The sequence below is a fragment of the Macaca thibetana genome, chromosome 12 (assembly GCF_024542745.1).
Source record: "Macaca thibetana thibetana isolate TM-01 chromosome 12, ASM2454274v1, whole genome shotgun sequence".
Classification (NCBI taxonomy): Eukaryota; Metazoa; Chordata; class Mammalia; order Primates; family Cercopithecidae; genus Macaca; species Macaca thibetana.
Window position 1 is genome coordinate 99926718 of NC_065589.1, and position 25574 is coordinate 99952291.

Below are 25574 nucleotides of genomic sequence, written 5' to 3' on the forward strand. Positions count from 1 at the left end.
CTCAATCTCCTGACCTCGTGATCCATCCGTCTTGGCTTCCCAAAGTGCTGGGATTACAGGCTTGAGCCACCGCGCACGGCCTCCCTAAATAATCTTGTCCAAACATCTTACTTTAAACAATAAGGCAAATACATCCAAAGGGAGTTGTTGTCTGCGTGAGGTCACACTTTGCGTCCATTCAGGGAGAGAGTACTTGCCTCCAGCTTCCTGGCCTCAGGTTTCATCCCTTGATCCACAATATTTTAAGAATTATTGTATAAATGATTCGGATCCAAAAATATAAACAAAAGGACAGTTTGAAACTGATTATAACGTGCTGTTTTTAATATCAATCAACCATATACACATGTATTTTTTTAAAAAGCCATATTAATATCTTTTTAAAAAGTCATTGCATTAAAAATCTAAGGTCTTATTTATATATAATTGATTCTTAGGTATAGAATCTCTCCTCCAGTTCGTATTTGACTGCGTTGAATATTTCTTAAAAGTAAAGTAGAGACAACAAAGAAGCAGTTTGATTCATGCATTTACATGTTTCATTTATTGAAACTTCAACCACCTATGGAATAAACTGGTTTAAAAAGATAAGGTGGCTGAGTGCAGTGGTTCATGTCTGTCATCCCAACTGCTTAGTAGTGTAAAAAGTAAAGTAGAGGTTCCTCTTCGAAGACTTTCCTTCCCATCTAATTAGGAATAAAGAGTAACTTCTCTTAGAAGCAAAATTTATTCAAAGACCTGTGCTAACATTCTTAAATAACTGCTAGCCGTAATAAATAAATCAATATACTTTAGTTCTCAGCTCCCACAATTTAGCCTAAATATTTGCCCTGGCATGCTCATACCAGTCCAAGCAAGCATTAGGTCACAGCCTGTTCCTCTTCCTTATTTAAAAGTGTTTGTACCTTTCTTAGCATTCCACAAGTTACTTCCTCCTTCATTTGTTCCCCTCTACCTTTACCTCTTTTAAAAAGTTCTAAGTTACTAGCCAATCCGGACAAATACAGAATGTAAGGTCCTGTTCCAGCCAGTGGCAACCAGACACAGCAGTAGGGTGGACACGTGAGGTTATAAAGGACCCTGTCTCCTTTGTTTGGTGTACTATTGTGGCAAAACTGCTGGCGAGTGTACCCTTTCTGCAGGAAGTAAAAATGGCCTTACTAAATAAATTAAATTTACGTTCAAGTGCTATTTCTTTATGGCACCGAAAAACAAACATTTCAAACAGGAGACTGAGGCAGGAGAATCGCTTGAGGCCGGGAGTTCCAGATTAACATGGACATAGGAGATTCCAGATTAACATGAACAACATAGCCAGACTTCATCTCTAAAAAAATTTAAAAACAAGCTGAGTACAGTGGCATGCCCTGTAGTCCTAGCTACTCAGGAGGCCGAGGTGGAGGATCACTTGAGGCCGGTAGCTCGAGATCAGCCTAGGCAACATGGTGAAATCCTGTCTCTACAAAAAATACAAAAATTAGCCGGGCATGGTGGTGCACTCATTGTACTCCCAGCTGCTGTGGAGGCTGAGGTTGGAAGATCAACTGAGTCCAGGAGGCGGAGGTTGCAGTGAGCTGAGATCCCATCACTGCACTCTAGGGGTGACAGAGGGGGACCTTGTCTCAAAAATAAAGAAATAAAATAAATAAATAATAATCAGCCAAGTGTAGTGGCGCAGACCTGTAGTCCCAGTACTCGGGAGGCGGAGGGGCAGGAGGATCACTTGAACTCCAGGAGTTTGAGGCCATGGTAAGCTATGATCATACCATTGCACTCCAGTCTGAACGACAGAGCTAGACCTCATCTCTACATATAAATAATAAAACTTAAAGAAAGGTAAGTATTAATAGAAACATAGTTAATTCACTGATGCTTACTCACATGAGAAGCCCATAAATGTCTAGAAAAATAGGACATTTTAACAGTTAGATACAGAAAGGGAAACAATTCAATGCATTAGTTTGTAATTCAAAAATTTTGCAATTTACAGTAAGAAATAATTTTGAAAAACACTTTTACCAACATAAGACTTGATTAACTCAAGATAATTTTGGTTAGAACATAGTCTCGGCAGTGAAATGAGCAGAAAGAGGCTCAACGGAAATATGTAAGTGATTAGAAGATCCAGAGAAGTGCATATCATTCTTCTTGTGGCTTTAGGATTTTAAGTTTAGATATTGACGGGGTAAACATAGTGAGACTTTGTCTCTACAAAACTTCAAAAATTAGCCCGGTGTAGTGGTGCACACCTGTAGTCCCAGCTACTCAGGAGACTGAGGTTTAAGTTTAGATATTAGAAAGAAAAAATAAATCAGTTGTCAGATTATAACTGAAAATAAAAACTTTATCTAGATGACTCTAATACAGTGTAGTAGGAAAACAGTGGCAGGAAAAATAGGAATGTGCTTCCTTTCCCACAGCAGAAGGGTGAATACTACTAGAAAAAACAGTCCACTACAGAAGGTGTACCAAAGTGAGGGCATCCAAAAGGAAATTTCCAGGTGTGTCTGAGAAGTTATTTGCAAAGATATGGTCCATCAGAGGAAATTACTTTAGGTACAAGCTCTTCCTAAGGTATGTCCTTGTGCTTCTGATACTGTCACACATCTTCTCCCTGATATAAACTTGCAAGGAATGCAGAAACTTTGTTTTGTTTTAAAATGTTTAAATAAAATATTTGTCTAAATGGATATTATAAAAACAACTCAAATATCATTATCTGATTTACTAAGCAGATTTTTACTCAAAAAAACTTTCCAAAATATGTATCACCAGCTGAAAAATCTCGTTATTATGTCTGTTTTCCAAGTTAAAGAAAAATTCTGCCATGAAGTGAAAACAACACAAGCTCCATCTAGTGGTTAAACTGAGGAGGTGCGCTTTAAATTGCGATGGAATGAAATGAGGTGATGATCACTATCCAGTGGTGAAATTTAATAAAAACAGAGGAACTTGATGCTGCCATCCAGTGGCCAGAATGAGAAACTGCTATAAGTATTCACAGAATTATGCAATTTTAGATTAGAAGGAATTTTGAATCTTTATCCTGTCCAACTCATTTGATGCTGAAATCCTCTATAAGTTTTTGCTAAAAAATCAAAAACTACATGATTTTTGAAGGAGACAGGAAAAAATTTCAAATCCTTGTTTGAATAGTTCTATGTAAAACCACTGTTAGAAATATGTATGCGCATTTAACTAAAATATATTTTAAATATATGTATACAAAATATATATTTACTTTATATATTTACATTATGAATTCTATACTATATAACCCATATATTTTTTCTTGACTGCATTTAGTCTACTACTAAATAATAGTATCTAAGGAATCACAATTTCATTTTCTTGTTATGTATATTTATCATTTCAGGGTGAGACTAAATTTACCTAAATAAAAATATAAATTAATTTAAAGGAAAATATTGAGTCAGTGATAGTTGAGACTATAAATGGATATAATGGCGTAGAAGTCCCAATTTAAAAAAAAATCATTAAACCATCATACTTCATGAGACAACCTTTTTTAATCTTCGGTTTACTCTGATTATTCTTTTTTTTTTCCTTCAAGTAAGTCTTTCCTAGCTTTGTCACATGGTACTTGGTCAGTTCATTAACCTATAATGAACTAGAAAAGTATAATCCCCAGTAATCACATCAGGCACACTCTCAATAAATTTATGTTGAACAAGTGAATTTATGAAGAACTAAATATTGCATGCTTATTTAGTATACAGAGAGACCAAGAGAAAGTTAAGTTTTTCATGTTTAAAAAGATACTAAGTGGAGTAAAAAATGTATCTCTCCAAAAGAATTCTATTTAATATTTACTATGTGCCAACAATGTGCCAAGCATTGTGCTGGGGGCTGGTGACATGAATGAAGGGAGACTGTCACCACTCCCGGCTAATTTCTGTAGCTTTTATAGAGACGAGATCTCACTATGTTACCCAGGCTGGTCTCAAACTCCTGTGGTCAATTGATCCATCTGCCTTGCCTCCCAAAGTGCTGGGATTACAGGCGTGAGTCTTCGTGCCAGGCCCTGCTTTTTTAAAACACAGTTTTATGAAAACATAGCCACAATCTTTCATTTATGTATCACCTACGGCTGCTTTACCACTGCAATGATGGAACTGAGTATTTGCCACATCATCACTGTCCTAAAGGGCAATGATGCCTTCTGTCCCTTGTTCATGCACAGTGTACATGTATCATCTTGCTGTGTAGCAGAGAAAGTACTACAAATTGTCACAATCAGATCAAGAAAAAAGGCAAAGATGTGGGAAGGTTGAAACATACATCACTTACCTCTAAACTAGCATGTAAGGAACAGACCAACAAAATGGGAGGATTTGAAATTCGGAATCCACAGACCCCAGGGATTAACTGCAGTTCTGAGAAATTAATATCATGTCATTATCATAGAAGGTAACTTGAAAAGTGTCCATAAAGATACTAAAGTACTGGAGAGTAAAAGAGCAAAATGTAAACTTTTACTCCTGGGTAGAATTCCTGAGATATTTAAGATCAACTCCATGGAACTGAAATATCAACGTTATTTCCCCTTTACCAGCAGTTCCCGCCTCCCTTGTCCCCACCTTCTTAGCAGAACACCAGAAATCTTAGACCCAAGGTAAAAATGACCTCTTCTGGAAGTTTTTCTGGACCCCATTCTCTGCCTTCCTATTCCCAAGCCAGGATTCCTTGTTCTGCTCAACTGTTGCTATTCTATTATGAAACCATGTCAATGAGAGAGAGCATCAGCTTTTAGTGGCATGTAATTGTACTGTCGCCCAAAGGCAGAAATATGAATGAAATGACCTATGAAGGTGACTTTTAGCTCTAGGATTGTTAGGTCAAGTGGTTTATCTTACAAAACACACACAGAGACACACATGCACACACACACACAACAGAGGGGGCTTTAAAAAAAAGATCTGCCTAAGTATAATAGATAAAAAAGGTAAATTAATAACAGATGCTCTACTAATTAAAATTAAGCAGACTGAACTGCAGCAAGTTAAATTCAATAGGGTTAAGATAGCTAGTCAGAGATAACACTATGACTGACTAAAAGAATGTTAAAAAATGATGACTTTTTATATAGTCATTAAATCCAGGAGTAAGCAAACTATGGTGATATGGTTTGGCTCTGTGTCCCCACCCAAATCTCATCTTGAACTGTAATCCCCATATGTGGAGGGAGGGACCTGATGAGAGATGACTGGATCATGGGGGCAGTTTCCCCCATGCTGTTCTCGTGATCACAAGATCTGATGGTTTTAAAAACAGCAGTTTTTAATGCCCTCTCTCTCTCTCTCACCTGCCACCACCTCCGATGAGCCTTGCTTTACCTTCGCCTTCTGACGTGATTGTAAGTTTCCTGAGGCTTCCCCAGCCATGTGAAACTGTGAGTCAATTAAAATTCTTTCCTTTTCAAATTACCCAGTCTCAGGTGGTATCTTTATAGCAGTGTGAAAAGACTAATATATATGGCCATATGGCCTGTGAGCCAAATTTGACCCACTAGTATTGTTTTTGTTTTTGAGACAGAGTATCACTCTGTCACCCAGGCTGGAGTACAGCGGCTCAATCATGGCTCACTGCAGCCTTGACCTCCCTGGGCTCAGGTGATTTTCCCACCTCAGGCTCCCAAGTAGCTGGGACTACAGATGCATGCCACCACTCCTGGCTAATTTCTGTAGTTTTTATGGAGACGAGGTCTCACTATGTCACCCAAGCTGGTCTCAAACTCCTGTGGTCAATCGATCCATCTGCCTTGCCTCCCAAAGTGCTGGGATTACAGGCGTGAGTCTTTGTGCCAGGCCCTGCTTTTTTAGAATACAGTTTTAGGAAAACATAGCCAAAATCTTTCATTTGTGTATCACCTACGGCTGCTTTAACACCACAATGACAGAACTGAGTATTCGCCACAGAGACTGTATAGCCCAGAAAGCTTAAAATATGTCCTATCTGGTCCTTCACAGAAAAAGTTTGCTACCCCTGATCAAATTCAATTCTTTTATTTCCAAATAAGAAAACCCATCTCAAAGAATTTAAATAACTGGTATAATAACAGATCTCATTATTTTAGCAGCCAAGGTAAAATACAGGTAACCTGACTTGATTGGAATATCCCATCTTGCAATTTGGTTGCTACAAATTTGAATACCAATGGTCCCTGACTTAATGATGGTTTGACTTAAAATTGCTCAATTCTACAGTGATACAAAAGTGGTACACCTTCAGTAGAAGCCATACTTCGAGTACCCATACACCCATTCTGTTTTTCACTTTTAGTAAAGTATTCAATAAATCATATAATATACTGAATGCTTTATTATAAAATAGGATTTGTGTTACATGGTTTTGCCCAACTCTAGGCTATGTAAGTGTTTTGAATGTGTTTTAAGGTAGGCTAGGCTAAGCCATGATGTTCTATAGATTAGGTGTATTACATGCATTATTTACTTAAGATATTTTCAGCTTATGATGGGCTTATCAGGAAATAACCCCACTGTAAGTCAAAGAGCACCTATATATACAAAATATTATCTCAGGCCAGCCTAGGCAACATAGCAAGACCTCATCTCCACTAAATCATCATCTTCATCATCATCATCATCATCATCATCATCATCCGGTCACAGTGGTGCACACCTCTAGTCCCAGCTACTTAGGAGGCTAAGGTGAGAAGATTGCTTGAGCCAGGGACATCAAGGCTGAACTGAGCTTGACTGCAACATTGTACTCCCACCTAGTTGACAGAGCAAGACCCTATTCCAAAAACAAAAAAATAAAATCAATAAAAAATGGAAACAAATTTAAAACGGTATCTCAGGGTTTAAAGCAATCTGAAGGATCAAGTTTATGTTGAACTCTCAAAGCACTTATGATCTTTCCACGTCCCATGTGATTGAGAAATAGGCACGCAGGAAAAAGAAGCTCTGCATGGTAGAGTTTCACTTCTATCTGCTAGGGTTAACTGCTCTCAGGAATTGCTATACTCTTTGGTACATGGCAAAAGCCACAAAAGGAAAATATTTAGGAAAAAAGAGGAGGGAAAATGAGTATTGATTACAGTACTGCTATGTCCTACTTGGCTTATTGTTTTGAACTTGACTAACCCTAAAACCAAATCTTTAAATAGGTTTTATTATTTACATTAGATAAGTGGAAAGAAACAACAATGACACAAGATGATGTAACTTGTGCAGGGTCAAAAAACTATTAAGCAGCAAAGTGTGATTAACACCCAAGTCTTTCTGGATCTGACTCCAAGCCCCAAATTTCCTCCTATCCTCCATGCCCCATGTTTCAGGCACTCTATATTGGCCAAGCCACATGACCCTTACCTTGGACTTCATTTTCTTTTATCTCCCTACTAAGGGATAGACTCAAAATCATGCTAAAACCTATAAACTCTTAGTCTTACACTCCGGAAATGTCATTTCTTATTTGAGAATTCTCAGTGACATTTTTTGAAGCACACTCTCCATGGGGCATATACATCACACATAACACAAAGACAAATGAACATTGAAATAAAGTTAAAATACAATGACTTATTAGGTAAAATTAATATACTTACTGTTATCCATCTTAAATCTGGTGCTGAGTTCATGGCCAAACCATCCCACTAATCTAAAATATAAATAAAAACATTAGTTTTTTGGGGGGTTTTTTTGCATGAAGTCTTGCTCTGTTGCCTAGGCTGGAGTGCAGTGGCATGATCTCAGCTCACTGCAACCTCTGCCTCTTGGGTTCAAGTGACCCTTGCGCCTTAGCCTCTCAAGTAGCTGAGACTACAGGCATGCACCACCATTCCCAGCTAGTTTTTGTCTTTTTAGTAGAGATAGGGTTTCACCATGTTGGCCAGGCTGGTCTTGAATTCCTGGGCTCCAGTGATTCATCAGCCTTGGCCTCCCAAAGTGCTGAGATTACAGGTATGAGCCACTGTGACTGGACATGATATTTTGATCTATAAAAATAGACACTACTAATTTAGAAATCTGGGGCCTACATTATAAAGCCATTTGTAATATAAGTAATCAAATACTTCAGTAGATAAAATGCTATATACTATCATATGGTAATTAATATTTATAATGTAAAGAATGAGGATAAAAATCTATCCATCTCTATTATTATTTTATTTTTGTGTGAAATATCAACTTGAGAGTTATAGTTAATGACATTTTTTATTTAAAATAAAATGAACAAAAATATTAAGCAGTTTTTTATTTTAAAATGAAGCTAAAAGCTCAAAAAGGCCAAACAATTAATACAATATTTTCACAATAGAATCTCTAAAGAGAAATGTACCCAAAAAACCCATATAATTGTTGAAAGTTTTAAAAATACTTTTAAAAGAAATAGGTTGCTTTCATATTGTTTTTGTTTTGTTTTGTTTTGTTTTTGTTTTTTAGACAGAGTTTCACTCTTGTTGCCCAGGCTGGAGTGCAATGGCGTGATCTTGGCTCACCACAACCTCCGCCTTCCAGGTTCAAGTAATTATTCTGCCTCAGCCTCTCAAGTAGCTGGAATTGCAGGCACGTGCCACCACGCCCAGCTAACTTTTTTGTATTTTTAGTAGAGATGGGGTTTCACCATGTTGGTCAGACTGGGCTTGAACTCCCGACCTCAAGTGATTGGCCCGCCTGGGCCTCCCAAAGTGCTGGGATTACAGGCATGAGCCACCGCGCCCAGCCTCACACCTGTAGTCCCAGCACTTTGGGAGGCCAAGGTGGGTGGATCACGAGGTCAGGAGTTCAAGACGAGCCTGACCAACGTGGTGAAACCCCATCTCTACTAAAAATACAAAAGTTAGACAGGCATGGTGGTGCACACCTGTAGTCCCAGCTAAACAGGAGGCTGAGGCAGGAGAATTGGTTGCAGTGAGCCGAGAAGGTGCCACTGCACTCTGGCCTGGATGACAGAGTGAGACTCCGTGTCAAAAAAAAAAAAAAAGAATGTAAAATAAGCCAGACATAAAATACAAAATATATAGGAAAAATCAAATATGTGTGTGTATATATTAGATGAAAAAGACTACAAAGCAATTTAAAGAAAAATATTAAAAAATTAGAAAGAGAAATATCATGTTGCTTCTAATCAATTAACCCTAAATAATATTTTAGTTTTAGTAATGTCAAAATAAAAATTCCAAGGCACTATTTTTTGGGACATGACAAAATGTTTTAAAATTTATGTAGAATATATGGGTGAACACAGTAAATTTTGAAATAGAAAATATAGCGAGGAATATGCTATATTATCTTGTAATAGTATCTTATATGTTTTATATAATATAGCATATTATAAAGTGCAGTACATGAGACTAATTCTAGTAAAAGAAACATCAGTGAGACAAATGAGATATGATAGTAAATACAGAAACAGTCCTCAGATCATGTCACAATTATCACCTCTTAATTATGACATCTCCAAAATGCAAAAATGAAAAAATTATATTTACATACTCATGATTTTCAAAACAGAAATTTCTAAGTATAAAACAGAAGAAAATTCAAAGGAACATACCAACAGATTTATAAACATTTAAAATTCTGTATTAAAAAGATAGACAAAATTGCAAGGCAAACCAGATGGGGAAGACGAGTGGTATCTGTCCCATATGAAAGAGTTTTCACTAAGAGTTTTTACACAGAAAAAGGACAATGCACCAAGAGCAACCCAGCCACAGAGCACGGACAGGCAGTTTATAAAGGAGAAATGTCTGTGCCCCATGAATTCAGGAAAAGGAAACAAAACAAACAAAAACACCTCAATCTCACTAATGTTTCACACTATAAAGATGAGACCGTATTTTATATATCACATCTGCAAAATGATTTAAAATTATGCTTATTTTCATTAAAGATTCAAAGAAAAGGAAATCAGCCAGTTGTTGAATAATGATAATAAATAAGTAATAAAATCTTTCTAGAGGACAATTTAAGAAGATATATGGGAAATATGCATTGTTTTCTGTCCCAGAAATTTTACTCCTTCCAATTTATCTAAATTGGATTACACTATTTGGATTACACTATTTGAAGTACACCAAGATTTGTGTATTAGTGATAAGGAACAGTGGGCAGAGAAAATCTAGGCAGAAAAGAGTGGGTCCCCAGGAATTCCCACCCTGAAGCTGAAAAACCTGAAACCATAGCCCAAAGGGAGAACTTCTATCCCTATTTTCCCGCTGAAATGTTGCCTTTTCCTAAACCACCCACGGCCCCACCCCGCCCCATCCTGTGCCTGTATAAACCCAAGACTCCGCCAGTAGACAGGATACAGCTAGGCATAGAAGTGGCTTGACTTCAGGGGGACAGCTTGACAGCGTAACTTCGAGAAGAATCTGGCGTCACACTGGCCCTTTGCTCTAGCTGGTGGAAGGCAGCTGCCTCGTGTGAAAAGGCAGAGGCCCCACTGGGCTATTAACACTTACGCCGCCTGCGGACAGCAGAGCTAAAAGAGCACAGTAACATGGCCTCTGGGGCTTTGAGAGTCGCAGGCACCCCCGCTTGGACTCTGCTGTGGGGCCTGCATGGAGTTCACTCCTGCCGGTTCTAAAGTGTGGGACCAGTTCCTACACCGGCTCACCTGTGCGCTCCCTCCCACGAAGGGTGGAACGCTGCAGGTCCGAGTGCGTGGAGCTGGATCCTACCAGCACCGAAGTGGCCAGCCGATTCCAGCACTCATTCATTCCGGCTCCCGTACTCGTTCGCTCGTGCACTCTCTCCCGCGAGGAGTTGAGAGCAGCGAGCCGGCTGAGTAAACGAGGCATCCCTGTCACGAGTTCCGAGAACCGGTCAGGGAAATATCCTGCTTCATTAGGACAATTAACACAATACAATTTTCAGTGTCAAAACTACCTGAATATCTTGTAATGGAGAACTGATAGAAACAAATTACACCATTGCATGTGAAGGGATACTCTGCAGCCATTATAAAAATCCTATTTAAAAGAATATATATATATACACAAAAAGATTAAAATGGAGATCACAATATTTTGAGTGTGCTTCTAGTTTTAAAACAATAACATGTATGTATGTATATTTAACTATGGCCAAAATGTTAAATATTTTAACTTATGCCTTATTCCTATCTATATTTTCCAGATTTTTCTTAAAGAGCACATATTGTTGTTGCATCAATGAAAGGTTCTAATTATCATTTTAACTCCTCTTTATTAGTCCAAATTTATTTTAATTTCAAAAATATTTTATGTATTTTGCATATAGTTTTATAGAATTAATTAGCAGAGTCTGATTAATTATGCAAAATGATTAATTTTTAAAAATCTAGCACTTAAAAATATACAGTTCTCATTAACTTATTAAAATTCATAGTGTACCAGCCGAGGCATACCTTTGAAACCTTACTTCTAATATTTATTCTCTCATTTCAAGTAATTCATTATGAGAACCTAATGATCCTCTCTTTTTGTCCCCAATGGTTCTTCTGCCTATAATGATGACATTGGGTGGAATCTGCATAGGAGGAACTGAAAAAAATCAGAAAAGAGTGGTAAAAGCTCAAGTGATGGAATATCTACTGAAGTTCCAGTTTAAAAAAAAAATTATCTAAAATAAAGACAAGGTGCCCAATTTGAATTTCAAAAGCTACACCCTTGATACAATTAAGGGTATAGAATACAAGAGAGCAGGGCCATTTTTAGAGCAGCGGTTATATTATGTATCCTGCAGAAAAAGGAGGCACATCCATAGAAAGAATCAACAGGACCCCTAAGAGATGGAAGTAGTGAGCAAATGAAAAATCTGAAGGGCTACTGTACCCTTTCTCTCCTAGCCTCCTTCTTAGGTACCTTCCCCAAATTGCTAATCCAGGAAAATTCAACATATTCAGTGATGAACAATGAAAAAAGAACTGGGTATTAGCAGTAACACAAAGATTTTCCACGAAAAATGGGAGAAATCTACAAAAAATGAAAAATATGCAGTAGGAAAAGACTGCCTAAAAGTGGACGAGAAATGTAATGAAAATGAATACATAAAGAGAACAACAGAAGCATAATGAAATAATATTCCATGTGCTTGGAAAAAGCCAAGTAAAAATGTAGGAATAGGATTAACATATCTTAACAATAGGAGGGATGAAAATGAGCATGCAGAAATCAGGAAAGAATTAGAAAACAAAAATAAAACACATAAAAGAAAGAAAAAAAGATTTGAAAAACTGCAAGAAAGGCAGGATACTGTGGAAAAACTAGCAAGGGACAAAAGATAGTTGTGAGAAAAAATAAACAAAGAGATATATTTTAAATAGTTTAGAGATAAAATGACAAATTTAGTGAACAGATAAATAAGTTCCATCATAATCAGAATGAGTTTCCAAAGAAGGAAAGCATGAGAAGAAATTTCTTAGTTATGATTCAAGATAACTTTGAAGAAATAAAAATTATTTGAATCTACATTGAAAAAATGCAACATCCTCTGAGTTAGCTGGGAGGAATTAACTCAGAATGGTCAATTTTGGTTACTGCCTATTAAAATTTTTGGATTTTAAAGGATAGAGAAAAAACTGAAGTTCCACTCAAAAAAGGGTTAAGTGAGAATAAAGAAAGAAATGTCAGATTGGCTTCAAATGTATCAAATGCAACCATTCAATGACAGAGACTAATATAGAAATACCTGTATAATACTCAGAGGAAAAAAAAAAACATGATACATGAATGCTATGTTTGACTAAGTCAAATTGTATAAGTTTTACTGATATTGATCAATATCATATATCTATCATCTATATATCTATATGATATATATATCTATATGATATCTATATGATATCTATATGATATATAGATGATAGATATATGATATTGATCAATATCATATATAAATATATTGATATTTTTCCCATTAATTCTTCATTACCTGAAAAAGAACTTAAGTCAGCCAAGAGATGACTGGTGAAACTATAACAAAATGACATATTATGACTATTGAATGTATTTAATTATAGGAATGAGACTAAACAAATGTGGAGATTAAGGTAATAGTAAATAGGAAATGACATGTGAAAGTGTAAAAATAAATAACTAAACAAATAGGGGAGTTAACGAAGTTTTACTTACTATCCATAATTTAAACATGATAGATCAGGTAAAACAAGTATAATCAAATCTAAGAATACAAAGTGAATATCAAGAAAGTTAAAATTATTGACAAAAGTATCCTTCTTATCATTTTTTTTGGTCTGAATTCCACCTTGTCATATATAAAGATTTCATCTTACTTTATTTTCCAATTTCTATACTTTTGCTCATCCTTTTATTCTATTTTTTTCTGAGTTATTTATTTTAATTGAGCCTCTGCTTTGTAGTACAGTCTGATGACTTTATCTTTCAATATGTGAATTAAATCTATTGATATTTATTACTCTGACAAATATGTCTGGTCTTAATTCAATGTCATTTAATGTCATATTTTCTATTTCTAAAGCTTTTTTAAAAAGTCTTTCAACATGAGATGATTTGCTTTTTTACCCATTATTTTTTATTTAGTACTTTGATATTTAAGGTTTTAATTTAAATTTTTCTTTTCCTTTATTCTACTAGTTCTCTTCCGTGAACAATTATAGATTTAGCAGCTTTCTTCCTTCTACCTAATTTGTTATCACTTGATAGTTTTGTCAATAATTTGAAAAATTCACAATAAAGATAAAACATTTATGAATTGTTGTTCATAACATAATGCCACACCAACACTCATGAAGCAAACATTACAGAGACTATAAGGAGAGAGAAATATCCTGTGGCAGAAGTTTTATTAACCTCTCTAAGTCCATGACAGATCAAGTGGACAAATATATCAATTAAGACGGTAAATCTAACATAAATGTTTAATGCGGTGACTTGAAATAAAGATTATAGCTTTCAAAAGAAATGCTCATAAAATGTTGACTATAACTACACAAAATCTTTAATATCTCCAAAATGTATATATTGCTGACCATAGTATCTGAGTATAATCCAATAAGACTAAAAATCAATTAAAAAACTCAGAAAATGAAAAGACTCAATTACCTGGCAAGTTTAAAGTAAATTTATCTGAAATTACTTTTAGGATAAAGAGAAACACAAACTGAATTGGTAAAATTTCCTTTACAAGAATGATTTTTAAAAGCTCCAGATCAAGACTTTTGGGAAATTGCCAAAACAGTGCAGAGAGAAAAATTCATAGCTTTAAACTGTAGATCAATTTAAAAATTAGAAAGAAAGTAGATAAATCAATAATAAGACTAAAAAGTGTCATGAAAGTACACGATACAGATCTAAAATAAAGAGCGGTATGCAATTAACAAAGAAAAAAGCTGAAATTAATAGTTAGAAAACATAAAATGACAGTTACATCGATACATAAGTCAAGTTTGTTGTGGTGAGGGAGAGGAATACCAATTAATCAAGAAAACACAAGAAGGTATAGCTATGAAAAGAAAAACATATGCAGAAGGATATTCACAAAATAGGGAAAATAAGCACATTATAAGAGAGGCATTGCTTAAATTAATTTACAAATTTAGATTAAATGAATAATTTTCTGGGAGAATATTACTTATTCAACCTAATCCCAGAAAGGAACAAAAATGGAAACTAATAGATTTTAATAGGAGAAATAGAGAAAAAGCTTAAACATCTGAAATTCACAAAAGAAGGTAATCTCATGGGGAAATTCTATCAATACTTTTTAGTAGATAATTCCAATGCTATTTAAACTAGCTCAGTGCATAGAAAACAAAAACCAAATCAAAAAAGCGGCATGGGAGATATTATCATTTTTTGTGATGACACTATCATATTAATATTAAACTAGGTTAGGATTGCATACACAAAATATTCAGTCTTAAAAAATTAATACAAAAATCATAAAATACTGCCAATGGATTCTAACAGCATATTAAATAATAACACATTATGAACAGTAGGGTTCACATAGAGCAAAAATGGGTCTATACTAGCAAATTTATTAATATACAATTCATTTTATTAATAAAGCTAAAGGAAAAACAAGAAGATTATCTCCTTAAACCCTGTAAAGACATTTACAACATTCTTTTTTTTTTTTTTTCTTTAAATGTAATTTTTGTTTTAAGTTCAATATATATCTGGAATATTTAAAAGACAGAAATAAAGCCCTTTCCTTTCCCCCTCTATCATTTCTTTAGGGCCAGCCTCCTGATGAAAGTTATATTAACAGTGTTTCTTTTTTTTTTTTTCTTTTTTTAATTTATTTATTATTATTATACTTTAAGTTGTAGGGTACATGTGCATAACGTGCAGGTTTGTTACATATGTATACTTGTGCCATGTTGCTGTGCTGCACCCATCAACTCGTCATTTACATCAGGTATAACTCCCAATGCAATCCCTCCCCCCTCCCCCCTCCCCATGATAGGCCCCGGTGTGTGATGTTCCCCTTCCTGAGTCCGAGTGATCTCATTGTTCAGTTCCCACCTATGAGTGAGAACATGCGGTGTTTGGTTTTCTGTTCTTGTGATAGTTTGCTAAGAATGATGGATTCCAGCTGCATCCAAGTCCCTACAAAGGACTCAAACTCATCCTTTTTTATGGCTGCATAGTATTCCATGTGTATATGTGCCACATTTTCTTAATCCAATCTGTCATTGATGGACATTTGGGTTGATTCCAAGTCTTTGCTATTGTGAATAGTGCTGCAATAAACATACGTGTGCATGTGTCTTTATAGCAGCATAATTTATAATCCTTTGGGTATATACCCAGTAATGGGATGGCTGGGTCATATGGTACATCTAGTTCTAGATCCTTGAGGAATCGCCATACTGTTTTCCATAATGGTTGAACTAGTTTACAATCCCACCAACAGTGTAAAAGTGTTCCTATTTCTCCACATCCTCTCCAGCACCTGTTGTTTCCTGACTTTTTAATGATTGCCATTCTAACTGGTGTGAGATGGTATCTCATTGTGGTTTTGATTTGCATTTCTCTGATGGCCAGTGATGATGAGCATTTTTTCATGTGTCTGTTGGCTGTATGAATGTCTTCTTTTGAGAAATGTCTGTTCATATCCTTTGCCCACTTTTTGATGGGGTTGTTTGTTTTTTTCTTGTAAATTTGTTTGAGTTCTTTGTAGGTTCTGGATATTAGCCCTTTGTCAGATGAGTAGATTGCAAAAATTTTCTCCCATTCTGTAGGTTGCCTGTTCACTCTGATGGTAGTGTCTTTTGCTGTGCAGAAGCTCTTTAGTTTAATGAGATCCCATTTGTCAATTTTGGCTTTTGCTGCCGTTGCTTTTGGTGTTTTAGACATGAAATCTTTGCCCATGCCTATGTCCTGAATGGTACTACCTAGGTTTTCCTCTAGGATTTTTATGGTATTAGGTCTAACATTTAAGTCTCTAATCCATCTTGAATTAATTTTCGTATAAGGAGTAAGGAAAGGATCCAGTTTCAGCTTTCTACTTATGGCTAGCCAATTTTCCCAGCACCATTTATTAAATAGGGAATCCTTTCCCCATTTCTTGTTTCTCTCAGGTTTGTCAAAGATCAGATGGCTGTAGATGTGTGGTATTATTTCTGAGGACTCTGTTCTGTTCCATTGGTCTATATCTCTGTTTTGGTACCAGTACCATGCTGTTTTGGTTACTGTAGCCTTGTAGTATAGTTTGAAGTCAGGTAGTGTGATGCCTCCAGCTTTGTTCTTTTGACTTAGGATTGTCTTGGAGATGCGGGCTCTTTTTTGGTTCCATATGAACTTTAAAGCAGTTTTTTCCAATTCTGTGAAGAAACTCATTGGTAGCTTGATGGGGATGGCATTGAATCTATAAATTACCTTGGGCAGTATGGCCATTTTCACGATATTGATTCTTCCTATCCATGAGCATGGTATGTTCTTCCATTTGTTTGTGTCCTCTTTTATTTCACTGAGCAGTGGTTTGTAGTTCTCCTTGAAGAGGTCCTTTACATCCCTTGTAAGTTGGATTCCTAGGTATTTGATTCTCTTTGAAGCAATTGTGAATGGAAGTTCATTCATGATTTGGCTCTCTGTTTGTCTGTTACTGGTGTATAAGAATGCTTGTGATTTTTGCACATTAATTTTGTATCCTGAGACTTTGCTGAAGTTGCTTATCAGCTTAAGGAGATTTTGGGCTGAGACAATGGGGTTTTCTAAATATACAATCATGTCATCTGCAAACAGTGACAATTTGACTTCTTCTTTTCCTAACTGAATACCCTTGATTTCTTTCTCTTGCCTGATTGCCCTAGCCAGAACTTCCAACACTATGTTGAATAGGAGTGGTGAGAGAGGGCATCCCTGTCTTGTGCCAGTTTTCAAAGGGAATTTTTCCAGTTTTTGCCCATTCAGTATGATATTGGCTGTGGGTTTGTCATAAATAGCTCTTATTATTTTGAGGTACGTTCCATCAATACCGAATTTATTGAGCGTTTTTAGCATGAAGGGCTGTTGAATTTTGTCAAAAGCCTTTTCTGCATCAATTGAGATAATCATGTGGTTCTTGTCTTTGGTTCTGTTTATATGCTGGATTATGTTTATTGATTTGCGAATGTTGAACCAGCCTTGCATCCCAGGGATGAAGCCCACTTGATCATGGTGGATAAGCTTTTTGATGTGTTGCTGAATCCAGTTTGCCAGTATTTTATTGAAGATTTTTGCATCGATGTTCATCAGGGATATTGGTCTAAAATTCTCTTTTTTTGTTGTGTCCTTGCCAGGCTTTGGTATCAGGATGATATTGGCCTCATAAAATGAGTTAGGGAGGATTCCCTCTTTTTCTATTGATTGGAATAGTTTCAGAAGGAATGGTACCAACTCCTCCTTGTACCTCTGGTAGAATTCAGCTGTGAATCCATCCGGTCCTGGACTTTTTTTGGTTGGTAGGCTATTAATTGTTGCCTCAATTTCAGAGCCTGCTATTGGTCTATTCAGGGATTCAACTTCTTCCTGGTTTAGTCTTGGAAGAGTGTAAGTGTCCAGGAAATTATCCATTTCTTCTAGATTTTCCAGTTTATTTGCGTAGAGGTGTTTATAGTATTCTCTGATGGTAGTTTGTATTTCTGTGGGGTAGGTGGTGATATCCCCTTTATCATTTTTAATTGCGTCGATTTGATTCTTCTCTCTTTTCTTCTTTATTAGTCTGGCTAGTGGTCTGTCAATTTTGTTGATCTTTTCAAAAAACCAACTCCTGGATTCATTGATTTTTTGGAGGGTTTTTTGTGTCTCTATCTCCTTCAGTTCTGCTCTGATCTTAGTTATTTCTTGCCTTCTGCTAGCTTTCGAATGTGTTTGCTCTTGCTTCTCTAGTTAATCGACCACGTAATTGGAAGTAAAGCACTCCTCAGCAAATGTACAAGAACAGAAATTATAACAAACTGTCTCTCAGACCACAGTGCAATCAAACTAGAACTCAGGACTAAGAAACTCAATCAAAACCGCTCAACTACATGGAAACTGAACAACCTGCTCCTGAATGACTACTGGGTACATAACGAAATGAAGGCAGAAATAAAGATGTTCTTTGAAACCAATGAGAACAAAGATACAACATACCAGAATCTCTGGGACACATTTAAAGCAGTGTGTAGAGGGAAATTTATAGCACTAAATGCCCACAAGAGAAAAGCAGGAAAGATCTAAAATTGACACTCTAACATCGCAATTAAAAGAACTAGAGAAGCAAGAGCAAATACAACATTCTTATTCTTAAGTTTTAAAAAAACTAAAGAAAACAATGGTGGAAAGATACTTAATGTAATGAAATACAGCAATCTCAGCCTGAAAGTCAAACTCAGATTTAGCAACACCATAGTTACTTTCATTAATACCAAGATTTGGCAGATATAAAAATAGGAAAGAAGATGCAAATTATTACTATCATACTTTCAAGTTACATAATTTTTTACTTGATATGAATATTTGGATACATTAGTATGGTAGTCTGGTGGAAAATTAATATAAGAAACAAATATCTGAAATCTAAAATTGCAATAAATTTATACATTACCAAAAAAAGTTCAAGACCTACATTCCTGAACGACAAAAATACTTGAATAATATTTAATATCAAGAAAATGTTAATTATCCTTAAATTGATGCACAAATTTAATATGATTTCAAGTGATAAAATGTGGATATGTGTCCCTGCCCAAATCTCATATTGAAATGTAATTCCCAATGTCGAAGATGGGGCCTGGTGGAAGTTGATTGGATCATGGGGATGGATTTCTCATAAATGGTTTAGCACCATCCCTCTTGGTACTGTCCTTGCAATCGTGTGGGAGTTCTGGTCAAACGATTTCTGGTCGTTTAAAAGTGTGTAGCATCTCATTCCTTGCTCTCTCGTGGCCTGCCATGTGAGGTGCCTGCCCCCCATTTGCCTCCTGCCATGATTGTAAGTTTCCCAAGACCTCTACAAAAGCCGAGCAGATTCCAGCACCATGCTTCCTGTACAGCCTGCAGAACCATGAGCCAATTAAACCTCTTTTCTTTGTAAATTACCCAGTATCAAGTATTTCTTTATAGCAATGTGAGAAAGGCCTATAATACATCAGTAAAAATAGGTTTTTATTTAGGAAGCAGAAAAGCTTATTCTAATGTCATTTGGGAAAACAAATAATATTAAGAAATCTCTAAAAAACAAGAACAATGAAGTGAAGTATTTCAACAAGATATTAAATGTTGTGAAACTCCAAAATGAAAACAATGTGGTAATTCATTACGAAATCAGTTAATATATAACTCATTATACTAATAAAGCTAGAGAAACTCAGGATCAATTCTGTAGACCAACAAATCAGAAGAGAAAGTCCTATCAAGCAACAACATATTTTTAAAAATTCCTCTGCAGCTCATATTAAAAAGAGTTAATCTTTCTAGTACAAGAGTATATAGAGATCAATAAGGCAAAAATAAAAATCTAAGAAAAATGACCAAAGGATATGAATAGACCATTTACAGAAAAGAAAAACAAATAGTTCTTAAAAGTTAAAAAGAAAATCTCTCCAATTACTATTAATATCAATACAAAATAAAACTACATTGCGATACCATTGTTCACCTCTCAGATTGGCAAAAATGCAAAAATCTGATTATGTACTCTATTGGTGTGACTGTGGGTAAAGGCTAACTCCCATGTATTACTTAGGGAGTATAATGTGATACACCTCTGTGAAAATAAATGAGCAATAGCTACCAAAGTTATAAAGACAAACACCATTGACCTAGGAAATTCACTTCTGGAAATTTAATCTCCAGAAGTATTTAAATAAGTATGAAGTAAATTATGTATAATTATAATCAAGTGCATCTGTTTAGTAATAGTCCAAGATCGAAAGGAACCTACAAATTGTCTACACAGAAAACCAACAAAGAAATGTCAAAGTTAAACTATAGTCTACCAAATGGACCTAACAGATACAGAATATTTCATTCAACTGCTTTAGCAGACACATTTTTCTCATCAGCACCTAGAACACTCTCCAGGATAGACCATATGTTAGGCCACAAAATAACTCTCAACAACTTTTAAAATGTTGCAATCATATCAAGTATCTTTTCTGATCATAAGGGAATAAAACTAGAAATGAGTTACAAAAGGAACTTTGGAAACTGTACAAATACATGGAAATTAAGCAACATGCTCCTGAACAACTGAGTCAATGAAGAAAGTAAGAAGGAAATTTAAAAATTTCTTGAAAGAAATGAAAATTGAAACATAACACACCAGAACCTATGGGATACAGCAAAATCAGTACAAGAGGAAAGTTTATGGCAATAAATGCCTACATCCAAAAAGTAGAAAGATTTCAAATAAAAATCCTAATGATGCACCTCAAGGAACTAGAAAAGCAAGAACAAACCAAACCCAAAATTAGTAGAAGGAAGGAAAGAATAAAGATCAGAATAGAAATAGATAAAATTGAGAACAAAACAAATATAAAAGATCAGCAAAACTAAATGCTGTGTTTTTTTTTTTAAGGATAAACGAAATTGGCAAACCTTTAGCCAGACTAAGAAAAAAGAAGACGTAAATAAATAAAAATACAAACTAAAAAGGGAACATTACAACTGATACCACAGAAATACAAAGGATAATTACAGACTAATATGAACAGCTATATGCAACAAATTGAAAAATCTAGAAGAAATTAATAAATTCCTGGACGCACACGACCTACCAGGGTTGAACTACGAAGAAACAGTAAGAACATTGAAGCAATAATAAAAAGTCTCCCATTAAAGAAAATCCACAGATGTGATGGATTCACTAATAAATTCTACCACACACTTCAAGAAGAACTAATACCAATTCTTCTCAAACTATCTCAAAAATTTAAGAGGAGGGAATACTTTCAAACTCATTCCATGAGGCCAGCATTACCCTGATACCAATAGCAGACAAGGACACAGCAAGAGAAAAAGAAAACTACTGGGCAATATCCCTGATGAACACAGTTGCTAAAATCCTTAACAAAACACTAGAAACCCAATTCAAACAACACATTAAAAAGATTATTCACCATGATTAAGAGGCATTCATCCCAGGGATGCAAGGATGTTGCAAAACCCTATGATCATTGCAATAGGTGCTAAAAGGGCACTTAATAAAATTCAACATACCTTCATAATAAATATTTTCAACAAATTGGTTATAGAAGCAATACACCCCAATAACATAAAGGCCATAGATGACAAACCCACAGCTTATATCAAATTGAACAGGGAAAAATTGAAAGCCTTTTTTCTAAGATTAGAACAAGACAAGGATGCCCACTTTAACAACTGCTGTTGAACATATACTGAAAGTCTTAGACAGAGCAATCAAGCAAGAGAAATAAATAAAAATCATTCAGACAGGAAAAGAAGTTAAATTATCTCTCTTAACTGATGATGTGCTTCTATACCTAGAACACCCTAAAGAATCTGCCAAAAGGGCCCTGAAACTGATAAACAACTTCAATAAAGTTTCAGGCCACAAAATCAATGTAAAAAAAATCAGTAGCACTTCTATTCATCGATAACAATCAAGTTGAGAACAAAATCAATAATACAATCTCATTTATAGTACCTGAAAAAATAAATAAATAAAATACCTAGGAATACATCTAACCAAGGAGGTGAATGATCTTTACAAGGAGAACTACAAAACTCTGCCAAAAGAAATCAGAGATGACACAAATGGAAAAACATTCCTTGCTCATGGACAGGAAGAATCAATATTGCTAAAATGGCTATATTGTTCAAAGCAATTTACAGATTCAACACTATTCCTATACCAAGCTACCAACATTATGTTTTCACAGAACTAGAAAAAACTATTCTAAAATATATATAGAACCAAAAAAGAGCCCAAATAGACAAAGCAATCCTAAGCAAAAATAACAAAGCTGGTGGCATCACATGACTTGACTTCAAACTATACTCTAAGGCTACAGTAATCAAAATGGCATGGTACTGCTACCAAAACAGACACATGGACCAAAGGGACAGGACAGAGAATCCAGAAATAAAGCTGCACGATAACAGTCATCTGATCTTTGACCAAGTTGACAAAACAAGCAATCGTAAAAAGACTCTCTATTCAATAAATGGTGGTGGGATAACTGGCTGTCAATATGCAGAAGAATAAAACTGGACACCTACCTTTTACCACATAGAAAAATTAACTCAAGATGGATTAAAAGCTTAAATGTAAGACCTAAACCTATAAAAGTCTTAGAAGAAAACCTAGGAAATACCATTCTGGATATCAGCTTTGGCAAAGAATTTATGACTGAGTCCTCAAAAGCGATCATGACAAAAACAAAAATAGACAAGTGAGACTTAATTAAACCAAAGAGCTTCTTCACTGCAAAAGAAACTATCCACAGAGTAAACAGACAACCTACAGAATGGGAGAAAATATTTACAAACTATGCATCTGACAAAGTTCTAATATCCAGAATCTATAGGGAACTTAAGCAATTGAACAAGCAAAAAACAATCCCATTAAAATATGGGCAAAAGACATGAACAGATGCTTCTCAAAAGAAGACATACAATTGGTCAACAAACATATGAAAAATGCTCAATATCACTCAGAAAGATGCAAATCAAACCCACAATGATATACCATCTCACACCAGCCAGGATGGCTACTATGAGAAGGTCAAAAAAAAACGGCTGGGCATGATGGCTTATGCCTGTAATCCCAGCACTTTGGGAGGCTAAGGCAGGTGGATCACCTGAAGTCAAGAGTTTGAAACCAGCCTGGCCAACATGGTGAAACCATGTCTCTACTAAAACTACAAAATTAGCTGAGCGTGGTGGTGCATGCCTGTAATCCCAGCTACTAGGGAGGCTGAGGCAGGAGAATCGCTTGAACCCAGGAGGAGGAGATTGCAGGGAGCTGAGATCACACCGTTGCACTCCACCCTGGGCAACAAGAGCGAAACTCCATCTCAATAAAAGAAAAAAAAAAAGAGAAAAAGTCAAAAAACAACCAACCAATGTTGGTGAGCCTGTGGAGAAAAGAGAACAGTTATATGCTGTTAGTGGGAATGTTAATTTTTTTCAGCTATGTGGAAAGCAGTTTGGATATATCTCTAATAATTCACAAATACCATTCAACTCAGCAATCTCATTATTGGGTACATATCCAAAATAAAATAAATTATTTTACCAAAATGACACATGTACTTGCATGTTCATTGCAGCACTACTCACAATAGCAGACATGGAATCAACCGAGATGCTCATTAGTGGTGGGTTGGATAAAACAAAGATGGTACATATACACAATGGAATACTATACAGTCATAATAAGGAATGAAAGCATGTCCTTTGCAGCAACATGGATGCAACTAGAAGCCATTATCCTAAGCAAATTAATGCAGCAATAGAAAACCAAATATCACATGTTCTCACTGATAAGTAGGAGCTAAACATGGACATAAAGATGGGAACCTGGACATAAGGATGGTAACAATAGACACTGCAGACTACTAAAGCCAGGAGAGAGGGAGGGGATCAAGAACTGAAAAACTACTGGTACTGTGCTCAGTACCTAGGTGACAGAATCAGTAGGACCCCAAACTTCAGCATCACACAATACACCCAGATAATAAGCCTGCATAGGTACCCTCTGAATCTAAAATCAAAGGTGAAGTTATAAAAATAAAAAATAAGAAATAAACAAACTGGAACTAAACCATAAAGTCATAATTATCAAAAGTTCTAATTTTCTTTTTGTTATGGTTAGAACACAAGTCAAAACATTTCTCAAGTCATTAGACAGTTCATATAAACAGCAGTTCATATAATTGAACTACATCAGTGGGGGTACACTGGGAGGAAAAAATTTCGACACAATTGTTTTTATGAGATGTCAAGCTAATCATAATGGATTTTTACTTGGAAAATTATTAAGAATTGACTTAGAAGACAGATATAAAGTACTTGAGACTTTTCTGGTAATGATTTATAAAATCCATGTCCACTCAGAAAATTCTCAACCTGCATTGTGTACATGTAAGAAAGAATTTTGTAATCCTATTAGAGATAACCAAATTGTTTCCTAAATTACATATTAACATATTGAAATGTGCATCTATGTGAAAAACAGAATTTGAAATATGGCTGAATATGAGGTCTTGCCTCGGAGGTGAAGTACATACATCTTATTCCAAAGGAAATAATCACTGACTGTAAAATTTTACATGATAGTAATAAACTTGATACTTTATCTATATAGACGTCCATTTTCACTTTTCAAAGCCTCAGGGCAAGCTTTATTTTAAATGTTAACTAGCTAAAATATTTCAACAGAATGAACTTTGAGAGAAAACTATATTCTAGAATTGGTTGTTGTTTAGACTAGTAGCTAAAGGACATATTTTGAACAGTCTGGAGAAAAAAAGGAAAGGAGGTAAGAATATATTTCAGGTGTGAGGAAATAGACTATTCTTAGGGCAAAGACATATCTCTGGCATTACTCCAAACTGAACTTGAGCCACTGAGTTAAATTCAAAGAATCTATCAATGAATTTCACTGTTGAAATTGACATTCTGTCTAAGCCGCACTATTCATTGCTAGGAAAATCTGAGCTTCCAAATTGACATCACTGATTCCAGTGTATCTCAAAATATAAAGTCTTAATTTGAGTGGAAATGTTTTGGATAGTCTCATTTATACGTTCACAAATCTATGTTTATGTTTCACTGATCCTACCTAATGCAGAACATCATCACCATAAACAGAACAAAATAAAGGAGGGACAAAAACCCAGGAAGAAAGAAGGAATATCATTCACATAAACATAGGCAAATGTCCAAGCTTACATCTAGCATTTAAGGACATTTAAGGACGTACAGATGGTTTTATCAGGTCATAAGTCATGACCTGATAATATAATATATTATATCCAGCATTTAGGTACTGATCATATTTTCAGTTACATGCATTGACACTGTGAATAATTACCACATACTTATTTACTCTACTTGGCGCCTGAGAATTTTGCATATGCCCCAGGTATGTCCTTTCCACCTCCAATATGCATATAGG

General features: G+C 35.5%; 1 protein-coding gene across 1 annotated transcript in view; it reads right to left on the reverse strand.

Moving 5' to 3' along the window:
• KYNU (kynureninase) overlaps positions 1 to 25574 on the reverse strand; it is a 167349-nt gene that overhangs the window by 5233 nt on the left and 136542 nt on the right. Inside the window, exons 11-12 of the mRNA XM_050751744.1 lie at positions 7595 to 7647; positions 4312 to 4397 (exon numbers count right to left, since the gene is read on the reverse strand). Of these exons, the coding sequence (XP_050607701.1) occupies positions 4312 to 4397; positions 7595 to 7647 (139 nt within the window). The remainder of the gene's footprint in view (positions 1 to 4311; positions 4398 to 7594; positions 7648 to 25574) is intronic.